Source organism: Mirounga leonina, unplaced genomic scaffold, assembly GCF_011800145.1.
Source record: "Mirounga leonina isolate KUSES-001 unplaced genomic scaffold, KU_Mleo_1.0 Mir_129, whole genome shotgun sequence".
NCBI lineage: Eukaryota > Metazoa > Chordata > Mammalia > Carnivora > Phocidae > Mirounga > Mirounga leonina.
Window position 1 is genome coordinate 4908154 of NW_023270323.1, and position 25520 is coordinate 4933673.

The following is a 25520-nucleotide window of genomic DNA, read 5'->3' on the forward strand; positions in this document are numbered from 1 at the left end:
TTCTTCTTCTTCTTCTTCTTCTTCTTCTTCTTCTTCTTCTTCTTCTTTTAACATTTGGGGGCTTGGAGGATTAAATGGCGTGACACGAAGACCACACCCAGGAAGAGGGATTAGGAGGAAGGTCTGTGGCAGCCGTGCCTGAAGCAAGAGCAGTAACAAGGAGCTTCGAGGTCTAGGGGAGCTGGTAGAAGGAATAATTGAGTGTATGGAATTGTAGACAAAACAATAAAAATGATAGTGATCAGCACCACCGAAAAGGGTGGAGGGAAGAACAGGCCAAGGAATCCATGTGACCTCCTAGAGAAGAAGCAGAAAAATGGAAGCAAACGTATAGTGTATCCAGGAACTGTGCTGGTCTCTTTGTTTCCCATTTATTCTTTACATCAAACCTATGAAGCCGAACATATTATCTTTTACCGTTAGGGAAAATAAGGCTTAAAATGATTATGGAAAATGACAAGATCATTCAGCTAATAAGTGGCAAAGGATTTGAATGCAGATTTATTTAAATTCATGGTCTCCTGTGCCTGTTTCTAGGATACCACGTAACTTAGAAATATCTGAAATTAACTTAGCTAAATTCAGCCATTGATTCTTTCCTGCAGAACTCTTTATTTTTCAGAAAACTTACAGTGACCCTTATGGTTTTCATTCACTCATTTATTCATTTGTTTATTTATTTCATTTGATAAAGATTTAGTGTATTTGCTAATTGTAATGATATGGTCCACTGATTAGGACAAGGTTTCTAGTGCCAGATTGCCCGGGTTTACTATCCTAGCTTTTGGTTTCTCATCTTCACAATGGAGATGAAAACAACATAGGTCTTATGGGGCTATTATGAGAATTAAATGAGAAAATCTAAGCAAAGTATTTAGGAAAGTGTCTGTCATATAGAAAGCACCCAGTAATGTTAGCCACTGTTATTATTAATACTATGCGCCAGGCATTCTGGGACACACTAAGAGCACAAATGTGAATATGGCATGGCCCTTGCCTTTGAAGAATTTATACTCTCAAAGAAAAGACACATGTATATTGGCTAATTGTGCTTGTGCAAATGGATGATGCGGAAGAGAAAGGAGTTCTGGGTCATTTCAGGGAAAGGGGACAGCATGTAAGCTCCATGGAAATACCAAAGTCCTCCAAGAGTGGCTTAACTGGAGCATGAATAAGTGTGAGAATGGATTACAGTTGGTGCCGGTAGAGAAATGAGGCTGGGTCAGCTTTTGAAGGATTCACTATGCTTGGCTATGGAATTGCACTTTATTTTGATTGGATGTAGTAATAATGGAGGTTTCCAAACCAATTTTAAGGACGGAGGAAGGTAACCATCTGGACTCCACACTCGGGATCATAAGCTCGAATGAGAAGAGAATGGAATAGAGGGGAGTAATAGTTGAAGTAAGAGAAAAGAGAGTAAGAAGTGAAACAGTAAGCAGGGAGACTTGGGATCGTACCTCTGGGCATTTATGCCAGAGAAATGAAAACATATCTATACAAAAACAGAAATGCTCATAAATGCCCTAAGCAACTTTATTTGTAATAGCCAAAAACTTGGAATCAACAAAAATTCCATGCAGTAGGTAAACTGTTAAGCAAACTGGTACATCCATACCAGAGATTACTACTCGGCAATAAAAAACAATGAACTATTGATGCATGCAACAACTTGGATAGATCTCAAGGGCATTATGCTGAGAGGGGGGAAAAAGGGGCTATTTCAGAAGGCCACATAGTGTATGATTCAACTTATATAACACTCTTGAAAGGATAAAAATCACAGGAATAAAGGACATAATAGTTATTTTTTTTTTTAAAGATTTTATGTATTTATTTGACAGAGAGAGACACAGCGAGAGAGGGAACACAAGCAGGGGGAGCGGGAGAGGGAGAAGCAGGCTTCCTGCTGAGCAGGAAGCCCGATGCGGGGCTCGATCCCAGATCCCTGGGATCATGACCTGAGCCGAACAGCAGACGACTCAGCCATCCTGGTGCCCCAAGGACATAACAGTTATTATTAGGGGTTGGGGAGGGTGAGGAAGAAGGAGTGTAGAATGAGGGAGATATTTGTAATGATAGGATAGTTTTAGATCTATTGCAGTGGTGGTTATACATTTTGTACATGTAATAAAATGGCATAAAGCTATTTGCATATATTGTATCCATGTCAATTTCCTTGTTTCGATATTGGACTATAATTACTTAAGATGTAACCATGGGGGGGTACTAGGTGAAGGGTACATGGGATCTCACTATGCTATATCTTCACAACTTCCTGTGTATATATAATTACTTCAAAATAAACTGTTAAAACTTGTTTAAATATTAATAGAACATATTGCAATATGGCAAGCTATGGATTATTAACACTTTGTCCTTCAAAATTTACAGTATTTTCCTATTTTCTCAATATAGCCCTGTATTACTTCGAAAATGCATTAAATTTACTGAAAATAAGTCTGACTTATTTTTCGATGGCTTAAGGCTAAAAATAATTAACAGGCAGGATAAAATCCATGAATAGCAGACATTGAGATGCAACTTATCTGCAAAATTGCATCTGAAAAGTCATCCAATCAGAGTGATTTCTAGAATTTTCTCACATTAGTAACTCTCTTCTTCCCTACCTGTTTAGTTATGAGGTAGTTAACCACATTTTCTCTTTTAAAAAAATAAACTAAGTCAATATTCCTGCATCTGCTATAAATGTAACTGTTAGCCTAGTTTCTCAAGCCACATTTCTCTTAAATTCCCTTAAGCCTTTGGTATTTTCAAATTAAACAGCCCTGAAACAAGAAGATATGTGATTCAGGTTTATATTAAATAGAAACCTACTAGTTTCCATACACTTCTACATCTTTTCTCTCCCACCCAAGCTCCTCTCCAGAGATAAAGCTGTCTTTCTTCAATGATGTCACTCTCCAGGAAAATTTCCAAATTCTTCAACAAGCTTTATCATGCTCTTCAGGATTTGGTTCCACTTTCCTTTTCTATTTCATTTCCTGCCACTCTCACATCACCCATCTCAATCCAGGAAGGAAATTAACAGATTTTGATCATCTGCCCTTTGCTAGACACTCTCCCAGGAATTTCATACCTCTCTTGCTTTTGCAAATATTCTCCAGGAAGCCACCCCTTCAGTCTTTTGAAATTCATCTTTCAAGATCAAACTCTCAGATGATACCTCTGTGATACCTGATAGTTTTTTACCTTTCTCCTCCCCCTCTTCTCCAAATTATTGAATTAAATCACTCCTTTCCTGTGTTCACACAGCATTTCACAAATAAATCTATCATAAGCTCCTATGTCATTAAATTTTACACTGCTATGTCTCTAACTAAATTGTGACCCAGGGATAATATCTAAATATCTTTGTAGATTCAATACCTAATGTGATGTTTAAATATATATATGTTCAGTTAAATTAAATGAATGAAGCTAATATATTTAGTTTTTATAGTTAGAAATCCCTCCATTTCCAAAAAGCAGGATTGTAATGATCTCTTTGAATAGTAACTTGCTAAAGATAGTTACATAGTTTTGTGCAGGCAAAGGAAAGAAATAAATAATTTCATTAGAGAGCACCTGCCATTTCTACCATTCTCTCTGTACCGACCTGGTGACAGACTTAGATTTCTTTTTTTTTTTGGCTCTCAGATCATAAATTTCCTGACCCCTGAGGAAGGGTAGGCTCTTTTTTTTTTTTTTAATGTTTTTATTTTATTTTATTATGTTATGTTAATCACCATACATTACATCATTAGTTTTTGATGTAGTGTTCCATGATTCATTGTTTGCATATAACACCCAGTGCTCCATTCAATACATGCCCTCTTTAATACCCATCACCAGGCTAACCCATCCCCCCACCCCCACCCCTCTAGAACCCTCAGTTTGTTTCTCAGAGTCCATAGTCTCTCATGGTTCATCTCCTCTTCTGATTCCCCCCCTTCATTTTTCCCTTCCTACTATCTTCTTCTTCTTCTTTTTTTTCAACATATAATGTATTATTTGTTTCAGAGGTACAGGTCTGTGATTGAAGTCTTACACAATTCACAGTGCTCACCATAGCACATACCCTCCCCAATGTCTAGACAGACTTAGATTTCTAAGTCCAGGATTATTTCATAGTCTATTGTGTGTCACTAAGAAAAACAATTGCTCAATGTTTTTTTTTCTTTTCCAAATGTGAGCAAATGTGGATACAAAAGTCCTGTTATTGGTATGCTAAGGAAAAAGGAGTCTCCTCCAGTGATAGGATAGAATATGGATCTCTCTTTGCATATACTTGGAAAGAAATTTATCCCAATTAGTTTATTCAGTGACTACATGAAGTCAATATTTGTTTAGTCCAACCTCAAACATTATGGTGACTGAATGCTTTAAACATAAAAATGTGGTGGGAATTTGGGATCTCTTTGAATACACCCAAGCTTACTTACAGCCCCGGGAAATGAAAGACCTCAGTTTTCACCTCCAAAGACCAATCTGATTCTAAAGTTATTAATGACCATAACTGTACAACTGTGATTTCCTTCACAGCTCTTTTCACCTTACATATGAAAGAAGTAGGTTTTTGAAAATTGCATCACAACAAAGACTGATGGAACCAATGTTCATGATGTTATTACCCAGTGTTTACTCTGAAATTACCTTCAAAACTTCACATGCTCCATATCACCATTGCCAATTTTAGCCTGGTTACCAGTAGAAAAAAAGTACATTCCATTTGCTAGATATCTAAAAGCAATTAGCTACCTGTTGTTACCATTCAATCACAATGAACAAGTCCAAATGTCATTAGAGTTTTGTAGAAATTGCATATTTTTTTCCTTCAGAAATTGAGCTGTCTACCTCAATATTACCCACCCCAACTGTGTCATCATCTGTCATATGACATCATATCAAGCAGCAGAACAGAGTTATCATTGAAGGGGTATGAAATTAAGCTTGGGAATGATCTTTTCAGGGAAAATTCACTTTCAAAATTTTAATTAATGGCAAGTGCCAACTAGAAGGTTAGATGTGGATAAATATCTAATTTTGAAAAAGGGGCAAATTTTGTAAAATGTATTCAGTTCCTCAAGAATAAATCTATTGGATTTTTCTTACCAAACTGTAAGAGTTTCTGTCAACTATCTGTTCAGAAGTAGCAGCTTTTCCCCCCTCTCTCACTGACTTCCCTCTAACGATCTCTGTCCCTCTGGGTCTGGAGAAGCAATTTTGGGAATGAACATGTGGCTGGTATATGTGTGCCAATGACATGGCAAAAATGAGCTGAAAAAGGTGTATTGACAAACATTTCTTCATTTAGTGATGAGCAAATCTTATGAATATAAATGATTAAGGAGCATGACATTGGATGGTATTGTGTGTTTTGTCTGTTCTAAGAAAAATTAAACTTGGAATTTTCCAAGGAAGTTTGACATTAGTTGCAAACGGAACTTTAAATGTTTCCAAGAAACATTGCCGGCAATTATGGTTACCAATGCAGCTGAGGCATGAAATTAGAAGATATCTTTAAGTTTGGGGAGAGAATCAGGCTTCTCTTAATTCCTTTGGCTCTGATTTTCCCCTTTCAAAATTAGTCTAGTGATAAGATTAGAAGGAAGGGAGATTGATTATACCCACTGTTGACTTTTAATAATGTGAGCTGGCATTAGAAAGAAATAATTTTTTAAGAAATGAAGGCTCAGTTATTGTGCATTGTGGAACTATACTCGTGGGAAACATCATGTGAAATTACGATCTTTTTTCCATTAGGTTTTACCTTTAGAGAAACCTTATGGGTGTAAACATTTGATAGAGGCTTCTGCTCCCACTGCTATTGCATAAAAGTCAAGATACAAACTAATGCTGGCAAAGTTGGTAATGACTAAATAGTTCAGATACACACACACACCATGAGGTCTGCAACCCCAGGGAAGCAGATTAGACGAACAAAACTGTAAAAAACCATCACTAGATAAGGAAAAATTTCAGTGGGGAAGACCATGGATTGGTACCGGATTGACATGGGTTAGACTTCCAGCTCTGACACTATTGGCTATGTGATCTTGAGAATTTAACTTGCAAACTTGTTTCTTCATCTACTTTCAATAACTGGATGAAATAATTAACTGTCTGTTATGATTATTAGTTGAATTTGGGGGTTTGAATGTATACCACAGGCAACTGAAAAAATATATCCTACTTCTTTATAGATCATTAATTTTTGATTTTATTTTTAGTATTGTGTTATAACAGTTTTGTGGCTATTAATGGACTTCATTTACAAATTTTTCTAAAGGGAAGAATAACTCTTACATTTTCCTTTAAGAATGAATTAAATCCCTAATGAATTTATTAATAAATCTAATTATTCATAATTTTGAATTGTCAGTTTTGTTGAGAATGAATGTTCTTCAACTCTAAGACAATTCACCCTATCTCATTTTTGGATGAATAAAACATTTTCAGGAAAATGTTTCTGAAAACAATATACAGAACATTATGTTCTAATAAGGCAGAAGTTGTACTGTGGTGCTGATCGTATGGCATGAAACCACAAAAGCAGAACTGGCTTTGCTAGATCATAGGCCTTTGGACTCTCGGGGCTCGTGGGAGTGGCATTCATGAACTGAGACATTGACTTAGGTAACTTTTAGGATTTAAGTAAGTGCACCATTGTTGGTGACAACTTGCCACCCCTGCAGATGAACAAGCAGCAGTAATAATGACCACAGTAGCTATGACATTAGCTACAATGTAATGAAGAGACAAAGAGAATGTGGTTTTCTCTCTTTAGAGATTCTTTTATCTCTCTCCCTCTTCCTCTGTCCCCTTCTCTCTCTCTCTTTCTCTTTCTCTCTCTTTCCCTACCTGTCATCTATCAATCATCTAATGTCTATCCAACTATTTACTCAGACAGTGCATAATGGGGCAGACTCAAGATAAAAACTGGTATTGTCAAACTTGAAATATATATATATTTTAGTATGACTCTTTTTCCTTCATTTTTACAACGTTGCCCAAATATTGTCATACTTTGTGGAAGCTAAAATACTGAATATGTGTTTTTCTTCCAGGAAAATGTAGGAAGCAATATTAAAATTATACCCAGAATTTTATTTTATAAAAAATGTTCTATAATACAGTGATAATTGCATATCACAAAATTAAGCCTTTATTCAAAAGGAGGATGCAAATTTATTATCAGATACCTCATACTTATTTAAATAGCTTTGGCTAGTCTTGTCATTCCTCATGCTTTATGGATACTGGAATCTTTGTCTACTTACTGGATGGAGCTTTCAATGCGGGTAATAGTGAGGAAAGCAGCAAGATTTGCTGTGTAAGATGAGATGACAATCAATGCAAATAACCACCAAGCCCCCATCATCATTCGAGTAGCCAGAGTCGTGTATGGGACCTCTCCACCTGTGGAAAGAAGCAAATAGAATAAAAGAACATCAACAAGTATTTATTGAGAATCTGAGGTCATTCACAATCAATACCAAATTAACTTTTAAGTTAATTTTTAAGTACTGAAAAATCTTTTGACCTAACAACATCAGCGTGGATTTCTGTATTTTGGTTATGTTTATTACTTCATATTTAATTCCCTTTTATGATGCTATGTAAGACCCAGCCAAAAAGAAGCATGATACATATTTAGTATAACTTGTTTCAGTGATACTTCTTCTAACTTCTTGTTCAAACTTAGAATTAATTATCCTCTTATTATAACCACAGATAGCTACTTTATTTCCAAATGCTTCATTATTCAGTAGTTAGGTGATGTTAATACTATTATGCCCATATTTAATATAACTTTCCAGATTTCTACTTCAATAGATAATATTGAAAATTATTTTTTGGTTAATTTCCCTAGAATCATAGGTTACTTTTATATGTATGTATATATATTTATATATAACATACAATATATATAATTATTTTATATATATATCACATCTTCTTTATTCATCTATTGATGGACACTTGGGTTGCTTCTATATCTTGGCTATTGTAAATAATGCTGCAGTGAACATAGGGGTACATATACCTTTTTAAAATTAATTTTTAAAAATTCCAGTATAGTTAACATACAATGTTATATTAGCTTCAGGTGTATGATACAGTGATTCAACAATTCTTTTTTTTTTTCTTTTTAAGATTTTATTTATTTGGCAGAGAGAGACACAGCAAGAGAGGGAACACAAGCAAAGGGAGTGGGAGAGGGAGAAGCAGGCTTTCTGCTGAGCAGAGAACCCGATGCGGGGCTCGATCTCAGGACCCTGGGATCATGACCTGAGCCGAAGGCAGACGCTTAACGACTGAGCCACTCAGATGCCCCAGTGATTCAACAATTCTATACATTACGCAGTGCTCATCATGATAAGTGTACTGTTAATCCCCTTCACCTATTTCACCCATTTCCCTACCCACCTCCCCTCTGGAAACCATCAGTTTGTTCTGTATAGTTAAGAGTTTGTTTCTTGGTTTGTCTCTCTCATTTTTTTTTTCTTTTGCTTGTTTGTTTTGTTTCTTAAATTCTACATATGAGTGAAATCATATGGTATCTGTCTTTCTCTGATTGACTTATTTCACTTAGCATTATACTCTCTAGCTCCATCCATGTTGTTGCAAATGGCAAGACTTCATTCTTTTTTATGGCTGAGTAATATTCCATTATATATACCACCTCTTCTTTATCCATATATCAATGGACACATCAACAATTTCTTTAAATGTAAACAGAGTAAATTTTCCAATTAAAAGACATAGAATAGATGAATGGATTAAAAAAAATCAAGATCTGACAATATGCTATCTACAAAGACTAACTTTAGTATTAAAGATACATATAATGAGACTGAAGGAAAAAAGAATATTTCAAGCAACACTGATAACAACAATAACAAAAAGCAGGGACAGCTATACTTATTTCAGACAAAACAGACTTTAAACTAAAAATGATAAAAAGAGACAAAGAAGGTCATTATGTAATAAGAGGGTCAACACAGAACAATTACAAATATTTATGTTCCCAGCACTGGAACAGTTAAATACATAAAGCAGAAACTAACAGAGTTAAAGAGAAATAAACAGTAATACAGTAATAGGTGAGGACTTCAATATCTCTCTTAACAATGGATAGGTCATTCAGACAGAGAATCAATAAGGAAACAGTGAACTTGAAAAACACTGTAGACTAAATGGACCTAACAGAGATAAACTAAACATTTTATCCAAACAGTAGCTACACATTCTTCTCAAGTGCACATGAAGCATTTTCTACAATAGAGCATATATTAGAACACAAAACCTGTCTTAGAAAATTTAGGAAGATTAAAATTATACCAAGTATCTTCTCTGACCACAACGGCATGAAACTAGAAATCAATAACAAGAGGAAACCTGGGAAGTCATGAACACATGGAAGTTAAGCAACACTCTCTTGAACAACCAATGAATTAAAGAAGAGATTAAAGGAGAAATAAAAAAGGTTTCTTGACACAAATGAAAGTGGAAATACAATATACCCCAGCTTGTGGAATACACCAAAAGCAGTTCTAAGAGGCAAGTTCATAGCCATAAACACCTGTATTAAGGAGCAAGAATCCCAAATAAACAACTTAACTTTAGGCCATAAGAAAGTAGAAGAAGAAGAAACTGAGCCCAAAATTAATAGAAGAAAGAAAAGGATAAATATTAGAGCAGAAATAAATCAAATATATAACAGAAAAACAATTGAAAAGATTAACCAAACTAAAAGTTGATTCTTTAAAAAGATAAACTAAATTGACAAACCTTTAACTAGAATAAACAAGGAAAAAAAGAAAGAACCCAAATCAATTTAACTATAAATAAAAAGGAGACATTATAACTGATACCAGAGTAATTCACAGGATCATAAGAGGCTACTATGAACAACTATTCACCAATAAACTGGACAACCTAGAAGAAATGGAAACATTCTGAGAAATGTGTATAATTTTCCAAGACTGAATCAGGAAGAAATACAAAATCTGAATACACGATTTACTAATAAGAAAATTGAGTCAATAATAAAATATCTCCCAACAAAGTAGAGCCCAGGACCAGATTGCTTCACTGGTGAATTTTACCAAACATTTAAAGAATTAACAACAATCTTCAAACTCTTCCAAAAAAACAGAAGAGGAGGGAATCCTCTCAGACTTATTTTAGGAAGCCAGCTTTATCTTGCACCCAAACCAGGAAAGGACACTAATGGAAAGAAAAACCATAGGCCAATATCCCTGATGAATACAGATGCAAAAATTCTCAATAAAATCGTAGCAAACCAAATACAGCAGCACATTAAAAAGAATCATTCACCAAGAAAAGTGGAATTTATCCCTGAAATGTAAGGATGGTTCAACATATGCAAATCAACAAATGTGATACAAGACATTAATTAATTAATTAATTTCATTAAGAATGAAAGAAAATAATCATAATTATCTCAATAGATGCAGAAATGCATTTGAGAAAATTCAACATCTATTCATGATAAAAATTCAACACATTAAGCACAGAAGGAACATATCTCTTGGCACATATGACAAGCTTACAGCTAACATCATACTGAATGGTCAAAGGTAGAAGGCTTTTTCTCTGAAATTGGGAACAAGATAAAGGTGCCCACTTTCATTACTCCTTGTCAACATAATATTAGAAGTCCTAGCTAGAGCAATCAGGCAAGACAAAGAAATAAAAGGTATCAAAATTGGAAAGGTAGAAGAAAAATTGTCTCTATTTGCAGATGACATGATTTTATATATAGAAAATCCTAAAGATTCAACTAAAAACTATTAGATCTAATCAATGACTTCAGTAAAGTTGCAGGACACAACTTTAAAATATGAAAATCAGTAGCATTTCTATACATTAACAACAAATTTCCTAAAAAAGAAATAAATCAATTTCATTTTCAACAGCCTCCAAAAGAGTAAAATATTTAGGAGTAAATTTAATTAAAGAGGTGAAAGAGATCTACTCTGAAAACTACAAGACACTGATGAAAGAAATCGAAGAAGACACAAAGTAATGGAAAAGTATCCTATGTTCATGGATTAGAATTAATATTGTTAAAATGTCAATACTATGAAAATCCATCTATAGATTCAATGCAATTTCTAGCAAGATTCCAATGGCATTTTTTAAAGAAGTAGGAAAAGCACCTTTAAAATTTATATCGAACCACAAAAGACCCCAAATAGCCAAAGCAATCCTGAGAAAGAAGAACAAAGCAGGAGGCATCATACTTCCTGATTTCAAGCTATACAATAAAGCCACAGTCATCAAAACAGTGTGGTACTGGCATAAAAACAGACAAATAGACCAATGAACAGACTTGAGAGCCCAGAAATAAACCTATGCATGTACAGTCAACTAATATTTGACAAGGGAGCAAAAATACTCAATGGAAAAAAACATATTCTCTTCAATAAGTCGTGCTAGAATAATTGGATATTCACATGTAAAAGAATGAAATGACTAGGAGCGCCTGGGTGGCTCAGTCGGTTAAGCGTCTGCCTTCGGCTCAGGTCATGATCCTGGGGTCCTGGGATCAAGCTCTGCTTTGGGCTCCTTGCTCAGGGGGGAGCCTGCTTCTCCCTCTCCCTCTGCCTACAGCTCCCCCTGCTTGTGCTCTCTTTCTCGCTATCTCTATCTCTCTCTGTCAAATAAATAAATAAAATCTTAAAAAAAAAAAGAATGAAATGACTATTTCTTACACCACTCACAAAAATTAACTTGAAATTGGTTAAAGACTTAAATGTAATACCTGAAACCATGAAACTCCTAGAAAAAACTTAGAAATAAAGCTCCTTGACATGGGTCTTGTTAATTTTTAGATATGACACCTAAAGCACAAGCACCAAAGTCAAAGATAAACAAGTGGGACTACATCAAACTAAAAAGCTTCTACACAGCAAAATCAACCATCAATAAAGTGGAACCTACAAAATGGAAAAAAATATTTGTAAACCAATCATCTGATAAGGGTTCTTGTAAAAATATATAAAGAAGTCATACAACTTGATAACAAAAAAATAACCCAATTAATAACTGGGCAAAGGACCTGAAGAGACGTTTCTCCAAAGATGTATGAAAGATCAATAGGTACATGAAAAGATGCTCAACATCACTAGTCCTTAGGGAAACGCAAACGAAAACCACAATGAGATAATTACCCCATGCGTGTTAGAATGGCCATCATCAAAAAGGTAAGAGATAACAAATACTGGTGAGGATGTGGAGGAAAAGGAACCCTCCTGCACTGTTGGGGGAATTGCAAATTTGTGCAGCCACTATGGAAAACAGTATGGAGGCTCCTCAAATAATTAAAAATAAAATTATCATAAGATCCAGCAATACCATTTCAGGGAATATATCCAAAGGAAATGAAAACTACTAACTTGAAAAGGTATCTACACCCCTAGGTTCACAGCAGTGTTATTTACAATAGCCAAGACATGGAAACAATCTAAGTGTCCACTAATGGATGGATGGATAAGGAAGATGTTATATATATATATATATAAAATACCTACAATAGAATATTATTTATCTACAAAAAATAAGGAAATCCTACCATTTGCGACAACATGGATGGAATCTGAAGGCATTATGTTAAGTGAAATAAGTGAGATAGAGAAAGACAAATGATCTCACTTATATGTGGAATATTAAAAAAAAAAACTCATATAAAAATACATCAGACTTGTGGTGACCAGAGGCACAGGGTGGCGGGAGGGGGAATTGGAAGAAGTTGGTCAAATGTACAAACTTCCAGTTATAAGATAAATAAGTACTAGAGATATAATATACAACATAATAACTGCAGCAAACACAAAATGAATCATACAAAAAAAAGTTGAGAGTTCATCTTAAACGATCTCATCACAAGAATGTTCTTTTTCTCATATCTATATGAGAAGATGGATGTTAGCTAAACATACTGTGATAATCATTTCACAATATGTGTGAATCAATCCATCATGTTGTATGCTTTAAACTTATACAGTGATGTGTGTCAATTATTTTTCAATAAAACTAAAAAAAATGATCATTGGAATTCATTACATCAGCACTATAAAGTAGAGAATTCCTATAATCATTTGGTAGATGCAGAAAAGGCACAGATAAAATTTAACATTAGTCTTCAAAAAAAACAACAAACCTAGAAATAATCCAGCAAACTAGAAATAAAAGAATTGTTCTTAGTTTCACAAAGAGAATTTTCAGGAAAACTGTAGCAAACATCATTCTTATTAATAAAATAAATATATATATTTTTGAAGATTTTATTTTTTTGAGAGAGAGGTAGAGAGAGAGCCAGAGACAGCACAAGCAAGGGGAGGGGCAGAGGCAGAGGGAGAAGCAGACTCCCTGCTGAGCAGGGAGCCTGATGTGGGGCTTAATCCCAGGACCCCGGGAGCATTACCTGAGCTGAAGGCAGACACTTAACCACTAAGCCACCCAGGTGCCCCAAAATAAATATTTTTTAGAGACTCTGTTAAAGGCTACAAGTTGTTACCATTTGTATTCAATTGAAGGTCCACAGTGTACTGCAACAGCCAAACAACATCAACAACAATAAAAAAAAGAAAAAATACTTAAGAATTGGAAAAAAATGAAATAGAAGTTATGGATTGGAGCTGGTATGAATATGTATGTAGAAAGAATATAGGGTAAATTACTAAAATTAATTTTAGTTATCAGTTTACTATGGTACAGACTCAATATTCAAAAATCAATCAGATATGTATACCAGCAACAAAACCTTAAAACATGGAATTAAATATATATACCATTTGCAATAGCATTGAAAATACCTAGGAATAAAGATGTAAAAGACCTCTATGTGAATAAACTTTCTTGACTGAAGTATTAAATAAATGGATGAGTATATCATATTTATTGATCTAAAGACTCAGTATTACGAAGATACAGTCTTTTCAAATTGATCCATAGATTAACTGAATTGCCAATCCAAAATCCTCAGGTTCTTTTTGTGAGAGAGACAGAGAGAGAATGAAATGCTGAATGTAAAATTTATATGAAATTGCAAAAGGATAAAAATAGCCAAGACAATGTTCAAGAAAAAGAAAAAGCTGACTGTAGTCAGCTGCAGTCAGCCGGTCTAGCTGACTATAGCTGTATACAGTAATTAAGGCAGCGTGGTATTTATACAAGGATAGACCATATCAATGAAAATTATCCATGTATACATAGACACTTGATTTATGCCCAGCTGGTGCAGCAATATATAGAGAAAGGGAGATCTTTTCAGTAAGTACCACTAGGTCAATTTGGATATACATGTAAAAAATAGTAAAACTTTTCTCCTAATTTACAACATACACAGAAATCAATACCAAATGGCTTATATATAAATATATAAAATATCAACAGTAAAGCTTCTGAAAATAAGATAAGAGAATGTATCTAATATATCCACAAGATCAGGTAGCAAAAAATTTCTTGAACAGAGTACAAAAAATTGATAGATTTGACTACAGTAATACTTTGTAGTTCAAAAGACACCACTAAGAGAGTGAACATAAGTCACAGTAGAAGATATTTCCCAAACACATATCTAACAAAAATAACTTCTTTAAATCAGTAAGAATAAAATAGACAGTAATTAGAAAAATGGGCAAGAGTCTTCACAAAAGACAAATGGCAATCAAGGTGAAAACATGGCAACCTCATTAGTTATTAGGTTTATGCAAACTAAAAGAAAAATGGAATACTGCTACAGAACCACCAGAATGATTAAAGTAAATAAATAGACAATATTAATTGTTGGTAAGGATGTGGAGTTACCAGAGTACTATTGGTGGGATTGTAAATTGATTCAATCATTTTGATAAACAATTTGGCAGCATCTCTGAAAACTACTATATGCTTTTCTTAAGACTCAGCAATTCCACTCTTTAGGTATATACCCCAAAGAGGAATATGTGTACCCAGAGACAAGCACAGATAAGGTTCATAGCAACATTATCCATAACAGCCTCAAAGTGGAAACAGCCTAGACACTCTTTGAGAGTAGAATGCATAAATAAATTACGTTATAGTCATACAATGGAATATTGTACAGAAATGTAAACAAACAGATTTCATTTAAATATAGCACCATAGATGGATTTCACAAACTAAGTGTTGAGTAAAAAACAAACAAAAGAACTGCATACTGTATGATAACTGTTCAAAAACAGGCAGCGAGAATGGGAAGGCTGGTAATCCTGTAAGCGGTTACCTTTGGGGGTAAACAGTTAATGGTTGAGACAGGGCAATGGGGGCTGTGTCACTGGTACTGTTCTATCTTTTTCTAGGTAGTAATTACACAGGTGTTCCATTGTTGGTGGTAATACATTGGGTTGCATATTTAAATTTTGTGTACTTTTATGTATGTAAATAATATTTCACAATTACATAAAACCAAGGAATAGAAGAAAGGAGAGAGAAACAAAGACCACTTTTTCCCTTTTTTTCTCCCTCTTTTTTTTTATCTCTGTCTCCACAATTTGAAAAAAAAAAAAAGTATTTTCCTAGATTCAGGATGCTAGAAGAGACGGAAGACAAAAAATTATCTACTAAATCAAAAGCACAACCCATGGCTAAGGTAGAGCAGAATTTAGACTGGCAATTCCCAACAGTTCAGGGTGTGCAAAAGTCTGACTCTAAGGTTGGGTATTTTGATTTTGATAACTCCTGGTGAATCTGAAGTCTCCCAATATCACTCTGTAGAAGCATGTGGAATTAGTATTTTGCAGAATGACCCCTCTGCTATAGGGAAAAATCTTAACACAGATTTGCATGTTGATGTGACTGGTTTGCCACATCAAAAAATATATCAACCTTGCTACCGTATGTATTATCTTGCTTATAAAAGTTGTTAAAGAGATAAAACAATGTTTTTTCTGCAGGCAAGATTGTAAAACTTGATCATTTCACCTGAGTCAGGCAAAATTTTGTTGCTCTAAGTCTTTGTGTGAGTATATATATATATGCATCTTTATGTGTACCTGAAAATAGGGAAGAGTTAGTATTTAAGACTCTTCAATTTGGTTGTTTGGTATCAGCTTCTCATAGGTTTTAAAACTCACAGAGTGTTTATAATATAATCTTGGACTTTGGAACTCTTTTATGAAATATGATCAAGAAAAAAAGAGAAAATTATTACCTTTCCTTATAAACATTCTTTTTTTCAAAAATTGGATGCTTATTGGAACCAGGTTACTAGCAGAATGGCTAAAAACTCTTACAGCAAATAGGAAATTTCCAATATTATGGGTGACTGACTATGTTCAAGTAAACTGGTTAACAGGAGTGTCAATAAACATTAAAATGTTTCACACTTACAAAATCACAGTTTAGAAAATATAAAGAAAGATATTGTTTGCAATTAGCCATTGACAGGGTACTCCCATTTAAGGATGAGAGAGAATGTACAAATCTCCTAAATGCTTAAAGTATTTATGTCATATTTATATGTTAGTCAATTCTTTGGAGCTCATTCATAAATAGTCAAATTGACGGACTGCCTGTGACTAGATCTGAAAGTGCTTTAATATTTTTTCCTTTGGTAGAGGGTGCAGGGGTAAGAAGAAGGGGCATGTGAGATTCAGGTAAGATTTGCTGTTGGCCACAGCATAGTAGGTCCACTGTTTGAACCCATTTGCATGGGTTTCTACAATGTGGCATGTTGATTACTGTTACAACAATCAGCTTTAGGTGATAAAGAGGGATAATGTAAAATCATATTGTGTTAGAGTGTGAAAGTTGTGTCTTTTAAAATTACCTTTTGATACTTTCTTACCATGGCAAGAACAAAACCTCAGCTTGGGGATAATAAGTGTCCTTGAAATTTTGTATCTATTTTTATAAAGGTAAGGCAAATCATAAACTCCCTTTGACAGACAACATAAACTAACTAGAGTTTAATAATGTTTCAGTTGCATTATACTTACGCTTTCTATTAGTGCAAACGGCACTGCTTTTATATTTGTATCCGCAAACATAACCTTTATTAACAACTTTGACCCCTCTAGAATCTCAGTTTCAAATATTCCATTCTCCTATGCCATCATCTATCTTTTTTTTTAAGTTTTTATTTTAATCATCAGGTGCTCATCATCATCTATCTTTTGAGCTTCCTTCTTCCACCAAGTCTATAGACCCACCAAACAAATGCTGCAATGAACATAGGGGTGCATATATCTTTTTGAATTAGTTTTCATTTTCTTCAAACAGATACCCACTAATGAAAGTGCTGGATCACGTGGTAGTTCTATTTTTAATTTTTTGAGGGATCTCCATCCTGTTTCCCAGAGTAGCTGCACCAGTTTGCTTTCGCACCAACAATGCACAAGGGTTCTTTTTTCTCCACATACATGCCAGCATTTGTTATTTCTTTCTTTTTGATAATTGCCATTCTGACAGGTGTGAAATGATATCCCATTGTGGTTTTGGTTCGTACTGAGATTTTCATGTGCCTGCTGGCCATCTATATGTCTTCTTTGGAAAAATGTCTCTTCAGAACCTCTGTCCGTTTTTTAACCAGATTGTTTGTTGTTATTGGATTGTATGGGTTCTTTATGTATTTTGGATATTAACCCCTAATTGGATATATGATTTGCATATGCCTTCTTCAATTCAGTAGGTTATCTTTTTATTTTGTTGATGGTTTCCTTTACTGTGCAGAAGCTTTTTAGTTTGATGTAGCCTCATTTGTTTATTTTTACTTTCATTTCCCTGAAAAATCAGAACCAAACCAAACCAAACCAAACAAAAACCACAAAACATTGCTAAGACTGATGTTAAGGAACTTACTGCCTGTTTTCTTCTAGGAATTTTATAGTTTCAGGTCTTATATTCAAGTCTTAATCCATTTTGAGTTAATTTTTGTATATGATGTAAGATAGTGGTCCAAATTTATTCTTTTGCATGTAGCTGTTAAGTTTCCCCAACACCATTTATGGAAGAGACTGTCCTTTTCCCATTTTATATTCTTGCCTCCTTTGTTATAAATTAATTGACCAAATATGTGTGGATTTATTCCTAAGTTAAAGATTGTGGTTCCAGCTAACTGCTCTGAAGCCTTCAAATAATACAAAGGGTAAAGGAGAAATTGAAGGCAATGAATACTCAACTCATAAATAGGGTAAAATTTGAAAGTCCTGTTGGCAGCTTTGAAGCAGTCTCTTAAATTACATAGTTCCAGGGCGCCTGGGTGGCTCAGTCGTTAAGCATCTGCCTTTGGCTCAGGTCATGATCCCAGGGTCCTGGGATCGAGTCCCACATCGGGCTCCCTGCTCGGCAGGAAGCCTGCTTCTCCCTCTCCCACTCCCCCTGCTTGTGTTCCTGCTCTCGCTATGTCTCTGTCAAAAAAATAAATAAAATCTTAAAAAAAAAAATTACATAGTTCCAGGGCAGATATGACTGAGGACAAAACTTGGGCTTGACTGCAAGGGTAGCACAAGTCAATCTCCAATAAAATCTTCTGCCTTATAAAGTCTCTCATGATAAGTGAAGGGCATTGATGGGAAATCTGAGTTTCAAAATCCCTCTGAACCTCCTTGGTATAAGAAGCAATCTCTCATGGCTTCTGAAGGAATCAGCCTTTCTCTGCAAAATGATTCTCAATGACTAGACCTGGGGAATCACAGTTCTCTCCTGGACTCACCTAACTCACCCCTTATTGCCTCCAGATACAAGTTAGATCCCAAATAACTGTCAGAGAAGTGTAAAGCCCACTTATAAAAGTTTTGTACCATACAGGATGGAGTATAAGTATCAATTAGGGCAAATATGTTACCTTGGCTGGTAATGATTTGGGATTTGATATTTAAGATACTGACTTGATACTTGTGACTGGTGGTAGTAGTTTGTTAGATTGGCTAACTGAAGGATGGACCAAGAATGAACGGATTTTTGAGGTAACCTATACACAACTTCTCTGGTATTCTATAGATATTCAGGGAGGTGGGAATGTTAGAATGGATTTGTTCTGAACAAACTTTCATCTCCCTATCTGGGAAAGGGACAATCCCTTCACCAAACATGAAGAAATGCTTGGGAGGGGGCTGTAGCACAAGCATCTCTGAAGAGTTCTGTATGCTGGTACTCGTAGGCAATGTATAACAATGTAATGGTAGTATAAAACCTTTGTAAAGCAATGTCAAATACGGTCGTATAAACCTCTAAATTTCCAAAAATAGAATACCTCAGGTAGTGATAGTGTATCTGACTGGGGAAATATTATTTACCAGTGAAAATGTAATAAATAGGATATAAAATTATAAATGTGGCATGACTATTAGTATAAAAAAATTGAATTTTTTATATCAAATTGAATATAGTATCCCAGGTTGGCAGAGGCTAAGTGGAGGTGTTTAACTATCAGAGACAAGGTAAAATTCCTATAATATGACGTGGCTGTTTATGAATGGTAACTGGAGTGTACTGTCTGTCCGTCAGCAATAGTTTATCACAGGGTTCCTAAATATGAAATAGCTAGTTAGCCTACCAAGGCGTTTCTTGATATGTATAGGAAAAAAGATTCTAGATCTGAGGGCAGAAATGTAGCCTCTAAGTCTAGTTCCTAGAACTCATCCAGTTTATGATTCAGAAACCCCGTATTAAAGAAAAGGGCAGGTTAACATTTGTTGATATGTTCTTTTTGAGATTTTTCTTAAGTATTTTTTTTTAAGATTTTTTATTTATTTATCTGAGAGAGAGAATGGGAGACAGAGAGCATGAGAGGGGGAGGATCAGAGGGAGAAGCAGACTCCCCGCTGAGCAGGGAGTCTGATGCGGGACTCAATCCCAGGACCCCGGGATCATGACCTGAGCCGAAGGCAGTTGCTTAACCAACTGAGCCACCCAGGTGCCCCTCTTAAGTATTTTTAATACCAATAGTCAGACCACATTTATAATATTGTATTCTATTTTTTCACATTTATAAACATTTTAATTTTATTTTAAAGCTTTTATTTTAATTCCAATTAGTTAACACACAGCATTTTATTAGTTTCAGGTATACTAGATAGTGATTCAACACTTCCATACATTACCTGGCGCTCATCACAAGTGCCCTCCTTAATGCCCTATAATATTGTATTCTGTTTATTACATTTTCACTGGCTGAACAATATTTTCCCAGTCAGATATACTACAGCCTACTTGAGTATCATAGTTTTGGAAATGTAGAGGTTCTATGCTACCATATATTACATTGCTATAAACATCTTTTTTGATAGAATCCATGAAGAGAAGTTATTTGGTGAAAGAAATGAATTTTTTTATGTCTTATACAAGTGTTAAGCATTTTCAAATACATTTTATAATATTGAACAAATAGAGACTGGTAACGTTACTCCTCTTTTGTTAACTTATGTCTTTCTGAAGTGTTGACATTTCAGTTGAATGACAAAATATTGTCCTGGAGTAACTGATAAGTCTATTTCCAGATAAGCAAAAGGAGGCTAGGAGGCATTAGATGATGTAATCAAAATGGCAATTTCCTATACATAAGAAGACTTCTCTAACTTAATATTTACATTTTCATAGTAATTATAATACATGTAAAGCTGCTTGTAAAGAGCAGTTCCTTCTTTCCAACTCTTTAACATTATTTATACACTTCTGTTTTGAGGAGTTCTTAATCAGTTGAATAAAAAATCTTGGCATATTTCCCGTTTCCTTAATTAAGGACAGTCTTTTACACATACAAATGCCATCTATACATAATGCCCTAAAATAAGGATGTTCTTCTGATGAAATAAATAAAAGATCATTACCACTATAATGCAGATATAGGATATCAACATTACCCAAAATGTTCCTTTGTGCTTCTTTCTGGTCAATCTCTATCCCCCATGCTTGGCACCAGGCAAGGCAAATCTGCTTTCTGTCACTGTGAAATATTTTTCTTTTTCTATATAAAGTTCTTTTTAATTTCATATAAATGGAATGTAGTCTTTTGGGTCTGGCTTCATTTTACTTAGCACAAATGTTTGAGATTCATTCATGTTGTTCCATGTGTTAGTGGCTTATCCCTTGTTAGTGCTAAAAAGCATTCCATTGCATATATCACGATTTGCTTATTCATTCACCGGTAACTAGACATTTGTATTGTTTCCAGTTTTTGGCTATTATAAATACATTTTCTATGAACCTTTGCAAAAAGAAAATGTTATTTCAACATTAGAACTTCCTACAGAAGAAGATAATCTTTATAATTCTTGAAATTTCAGGATTAACAGAAGTAGGTAAGTTTTACTGAACTCAGTACTGTGGGATATTTCTAATGAATACATTTGAAAAATGTTAAACTAAAAATTAATTATAATCCAATTAAATAACTGCTAGCTATACCACATAACCCATATATGCTGATTTTAACTTAAGTTTCATGTATCCACTGCTCTAACTCATTGTAGAACTGAATTGAATTACATAGCTAGTAAATGTAACACTTGGCAGCTTCTTTTCACAATGTTTTCATTATTCCAGCCCATATAAAATTCCCGCTGTTCCTAATGAGCTAAAGAATTAAAAACAGCCAATCGAAAGCCAATTTTCCTGTCTGATCTTACAAAATTAAAACATTTGAGATTTTAGTAACTTAATCGATAAAGGGATTTCAGTTTCCCAGTTTGTAAGGTGGACTACAATATAGTTTTACACAAGTTGTAACCTAAGTAATAGTCAAGGATCTTGAGGTTAAGTGCTACAGTGAAAGGTAAGCTCCCCTAAGTGCAACATTAAGATGTATGGATGAACACTACATATAGTGTTTACTATGATTCCCCACCAAAAACTGGTTTACTTTCCTATCCACAAGGATTGGGGCAGTGATGGTATTTAGAAACCCTTGTGGTAAATTCTTTCCCTAGATCTTATTTAATTAAGGCTTTTTCCCCCCCATCCTGTACTAACTGCTTTTATTCAATTCTACTGGAAACATGATCATAGGATGAGTGAATTGAACTAAATCTACTGAAAGTAACTTGTTATACATGAACTTTATTGGGTCAGACAAATCTTTTAGAATACTAATTAGCAAAATCCTTTTTTTATGGAACTAGCTAACCCATCCTGAATTAAGAAATGTACCTTTTTAGAGATTTTGAAATTACACTGATATTAGAAGTTCCTTTCTACTTTTTTTTTTTTTTTAAGATTTTATTTATTTATTTGAGAGAGAGAGAATGAGAGACAGAGAGCATGAGAGGGAGGAGGGTCAGAGGGAGAAGCAGACTCCCCGCTGAGCAGGGAGCCCGATGCGGGACTCGATCCCAGGACTCCAGGATCATGACCTGAGCCGAAGGCAGTCGCTTAACCAACTGAGCCACCCAGGCGCCCCATCCTTTCTACTTTTTAAGTTTATTTTTTTTAATAAAGCAGCTTCAGTATGTTTGAAATGGACATGCTAGTTGGAAGGCTTTATAGTGTATATTACTTTTTGCTGAGATTTCCACTAATCCATAGAACTGCATTTTATGGTATTAATGGTTACTTTGAAGTTTTAGCACAAAGCAAAATGGGTCAGTGTGCCACATATCTTCCTTGAATTTTTATTTGCAACAAAAAATGCATTTGCTTACTTTTTTTTCTGTTTCCTTTCCCAGTATCTATCAAAAGGACCCTTGTAAATTTTAATGATTAAAAATAAGTTTTTGCATCTAAAGAACATTGATATCACAACCAAATTTCAAAATTATGGTAGAATGTATCTCAAACCCTCATTGACACCCAGAATATTTCCCAACACTTGTATGGTTTCCACAGTTATGATTTTGCCAAAACTACACACATTTAAGAGGTGCCCCTAGAAATATCTTCAGCTTCTGTATTCATGCTCTAATTATATCTATTTCATTATACTATTTTAGAGGTCTTGCTAAAAAAAAAATAAGTAAAAAGAGGGGAGAAACCAAATAGTTTCATCCTTTCTCTCTTGGTTTGTCTTTAGCTCTGTTAGTAAATGTCTTGCTTTGTAAAACTCAAGAGCATAAATCCAAGATTTTGGTAAAATATTTAAGTGTATAGTACACAGAATTTTTCTATCTAATATTACACAATTAAAATATTTGAGATTTTAGTAATTCAATTTACAAAGAAAGAAAGATACTCAAAGCCTCTAAAATCTTCAGATAGTTTTCAAGTAGTTTGGTTCAGAGATGAACTGAGATTTTTGAAGTCACTGTACGTTACCACTTTGTTTTCTCTGTCTACCATATTTGTCTTCATGTCCTTTTAGTTTATTTTTTATATACTAAATTATTTGATTCATATTTTAGGTGCTTTGTTTCTATTTTTAATACATTGATAGATATCAATTGCTTATCTGTTCACCAAAAAAGAAAAAAAAAAGGAACAGTACATGACTTGAGCAACAAATAAATAGTGATTTTTAAAAAATACCCAAATATCATTTTCTGGAGGCCCCTAAATTATTCTTTTTTCTTTCTGTACTATTTTTCTTGCTACCTGCTGATTTTACCACAGACTTGCAACAAAATGAGGACTGGGAAAGGTACTCAGTGAGGAAATGTTGTCTGGATGACTAGTCATTTGTCAAACAGCATGAAGCAAGACTGCCATTGAGTCTGGCCTGCCACTCCAGAGTGATGTATTAGTTTTTAATGTTTTAAAATAATTATAGCAAGGCCTAAGCCACCATATAAAACCACTATATAAATTCTAGTGCCATCATCAACACCAGTTTTCAGAGACCCAATCAATCAGTGGTTCTGAGCAAAACTGCACCCATTTTACCAATCCCAGAAGCATCAAAGTTCAAAGGGTAAGAAGCAGTTGTCAACAGGAATCAAAAGTGAAGTGGATCTCGAAGTGAAACTTCCATTACCTCTGAAATTTCTGAGACTAATTCCTGAACTAGGCCTTATGTATCAATGCATTGCTATTTTCACAAGGTCAGAAAATGCCAATACATATTCAATCCGTTTTAATGAGGATACAAGAGCCAAGGTTAAGTCTAACATATATTTTTAAAACTCCAAAATGCCATTCAAATCCAGTAACCTGTTAACTACCATTGAAGATTAGTTTCAAATCTATGATAGAGAAGGGAATCATTTATATTGTGAATTCAGTTTTTCAAAAACAATATCAGCCTTCTCAATTTTGAACTTTTTCTTTTTCTTGTTTTCCAGAACTCTTATGTTTAAGTTCTTAGGAGGACATCTTAAAAAGCAGAAAGAAAGAATGGATTCCTCTCTGGTTTCTATCAGTACTTTCTTTGGAATAATAGGTTGGAAAATGGCTAAAGGAATGAGATTTTGGTGTGCTGGTGTGAGATAAAATATAGACATTTTATTCAGTATATGGGTTTTATATATTCAGATAGAGTTCAGTAAGTAATACAGACAGACCTGTAATTGAAAGATGTAAAATAATTCATATCCTAGTGATTCCCACAATACCGCTGATTGAATAAGAAAATATATATGAACCACAGCTCATGGGTTTTTGTATGCGAATGCAAATATGTAAAGCTGAATGCATTTTAGAATTCCACATAAAGCTTAACTATTTTGCTTAAGGAATATCTCCTCCTCCTCCTCTTCTTCCTTTAATATGCCACACTTTGGGTGTGGTTTGTAGATTTTCTCAGGAATTTCCAAAGGCATTTTCAATCTACAGCCTCAGTAGTCACTGAGTCAAAGATTTGGGTGGAATAAATGAGCAATGGAAAAGTCAGGAAACAGGTTCATATTGCTGGGCTGAAGTGGTAAATCCAAACCATGGATGTAATGAAGTAGGACGTAAGGTCAGAGAGGAGAGGGATCAGGGTGAAGTTGCAAAACAAAACAAAACACAAAAAACCTATTAAACTCGGGGCGCCTGGGTGGCTCAGTGGGTTAAGCGACTGCCTTCGGCTCAGGTCATGATCCTGGAGTCCCTGGATCGAGTCCCGCATCGGGCTCCCTGCTCGGCGGGGAGTCTGCTTCTCCCTCTGACCCTCCCCCCTCTCATGCTCTCTCTCTATCTCATTCTCTCTCTCAAATAAATAAATAAAATCTTTAAAAAAAAAAAACAAAAACCTATTAAACTCAAACCAAAATCAGGAAGTAAGAGATTAAAAGCAAAGGTCAGGAAAAAAGTAATCAAAGCTTCTATATATTGAGTATTTACTAATGGACCAGGCATTGTGTTAAATGTTTTGTAAACATTTCTTAATCTTTACCATAGTCTTAGGAGTTTCCTCAGCCAAGGTCAAGATTAGAGAGGAGTAGGGACAGATGATTTTTGCTTACAGGTAAGGGAAAAGGCTAGGCAGGAAGTGACACATGTCAGAGAATCTAGGAAGCCTCATGGTGTCTCCTCCTTCAAGTACATTTCTTCCATTAAGTCTTCTGGTTTATTACTGCCCCTTCATTTTCTCCCTCTGTTCTCCTCAACAATAAGGATAAATAGGATTATCGTAGGCTGACAGGCCAAAAATTTAGGATAGATTTGTGCAAACA

General features: G+C 34.7%; 1 protein-coding gene across 1 annotated transcript in view; it reads right to left on the reverse strand.

The window, feature by feature from the left end:
- Positions 1 to 25520, reverse strand: part of GRID2 (glutamate ionotropic receptor delta type subunit 2) — a 1404204-nt gene that overhangs the window by 219300 nt on the left and 1159384 nt on the right. Inside the window, exon 12 of the mRNA XM_035004503.1 lies at positions 7284 to 7422. Within this exon, the coding sequence (XP_034860394.1) occupies positions 7284 to 7422 (139 nt within the window). The remainder of the gene's footprint in view (positions 1 to 7283; positions 7423 to 25520) is intronic.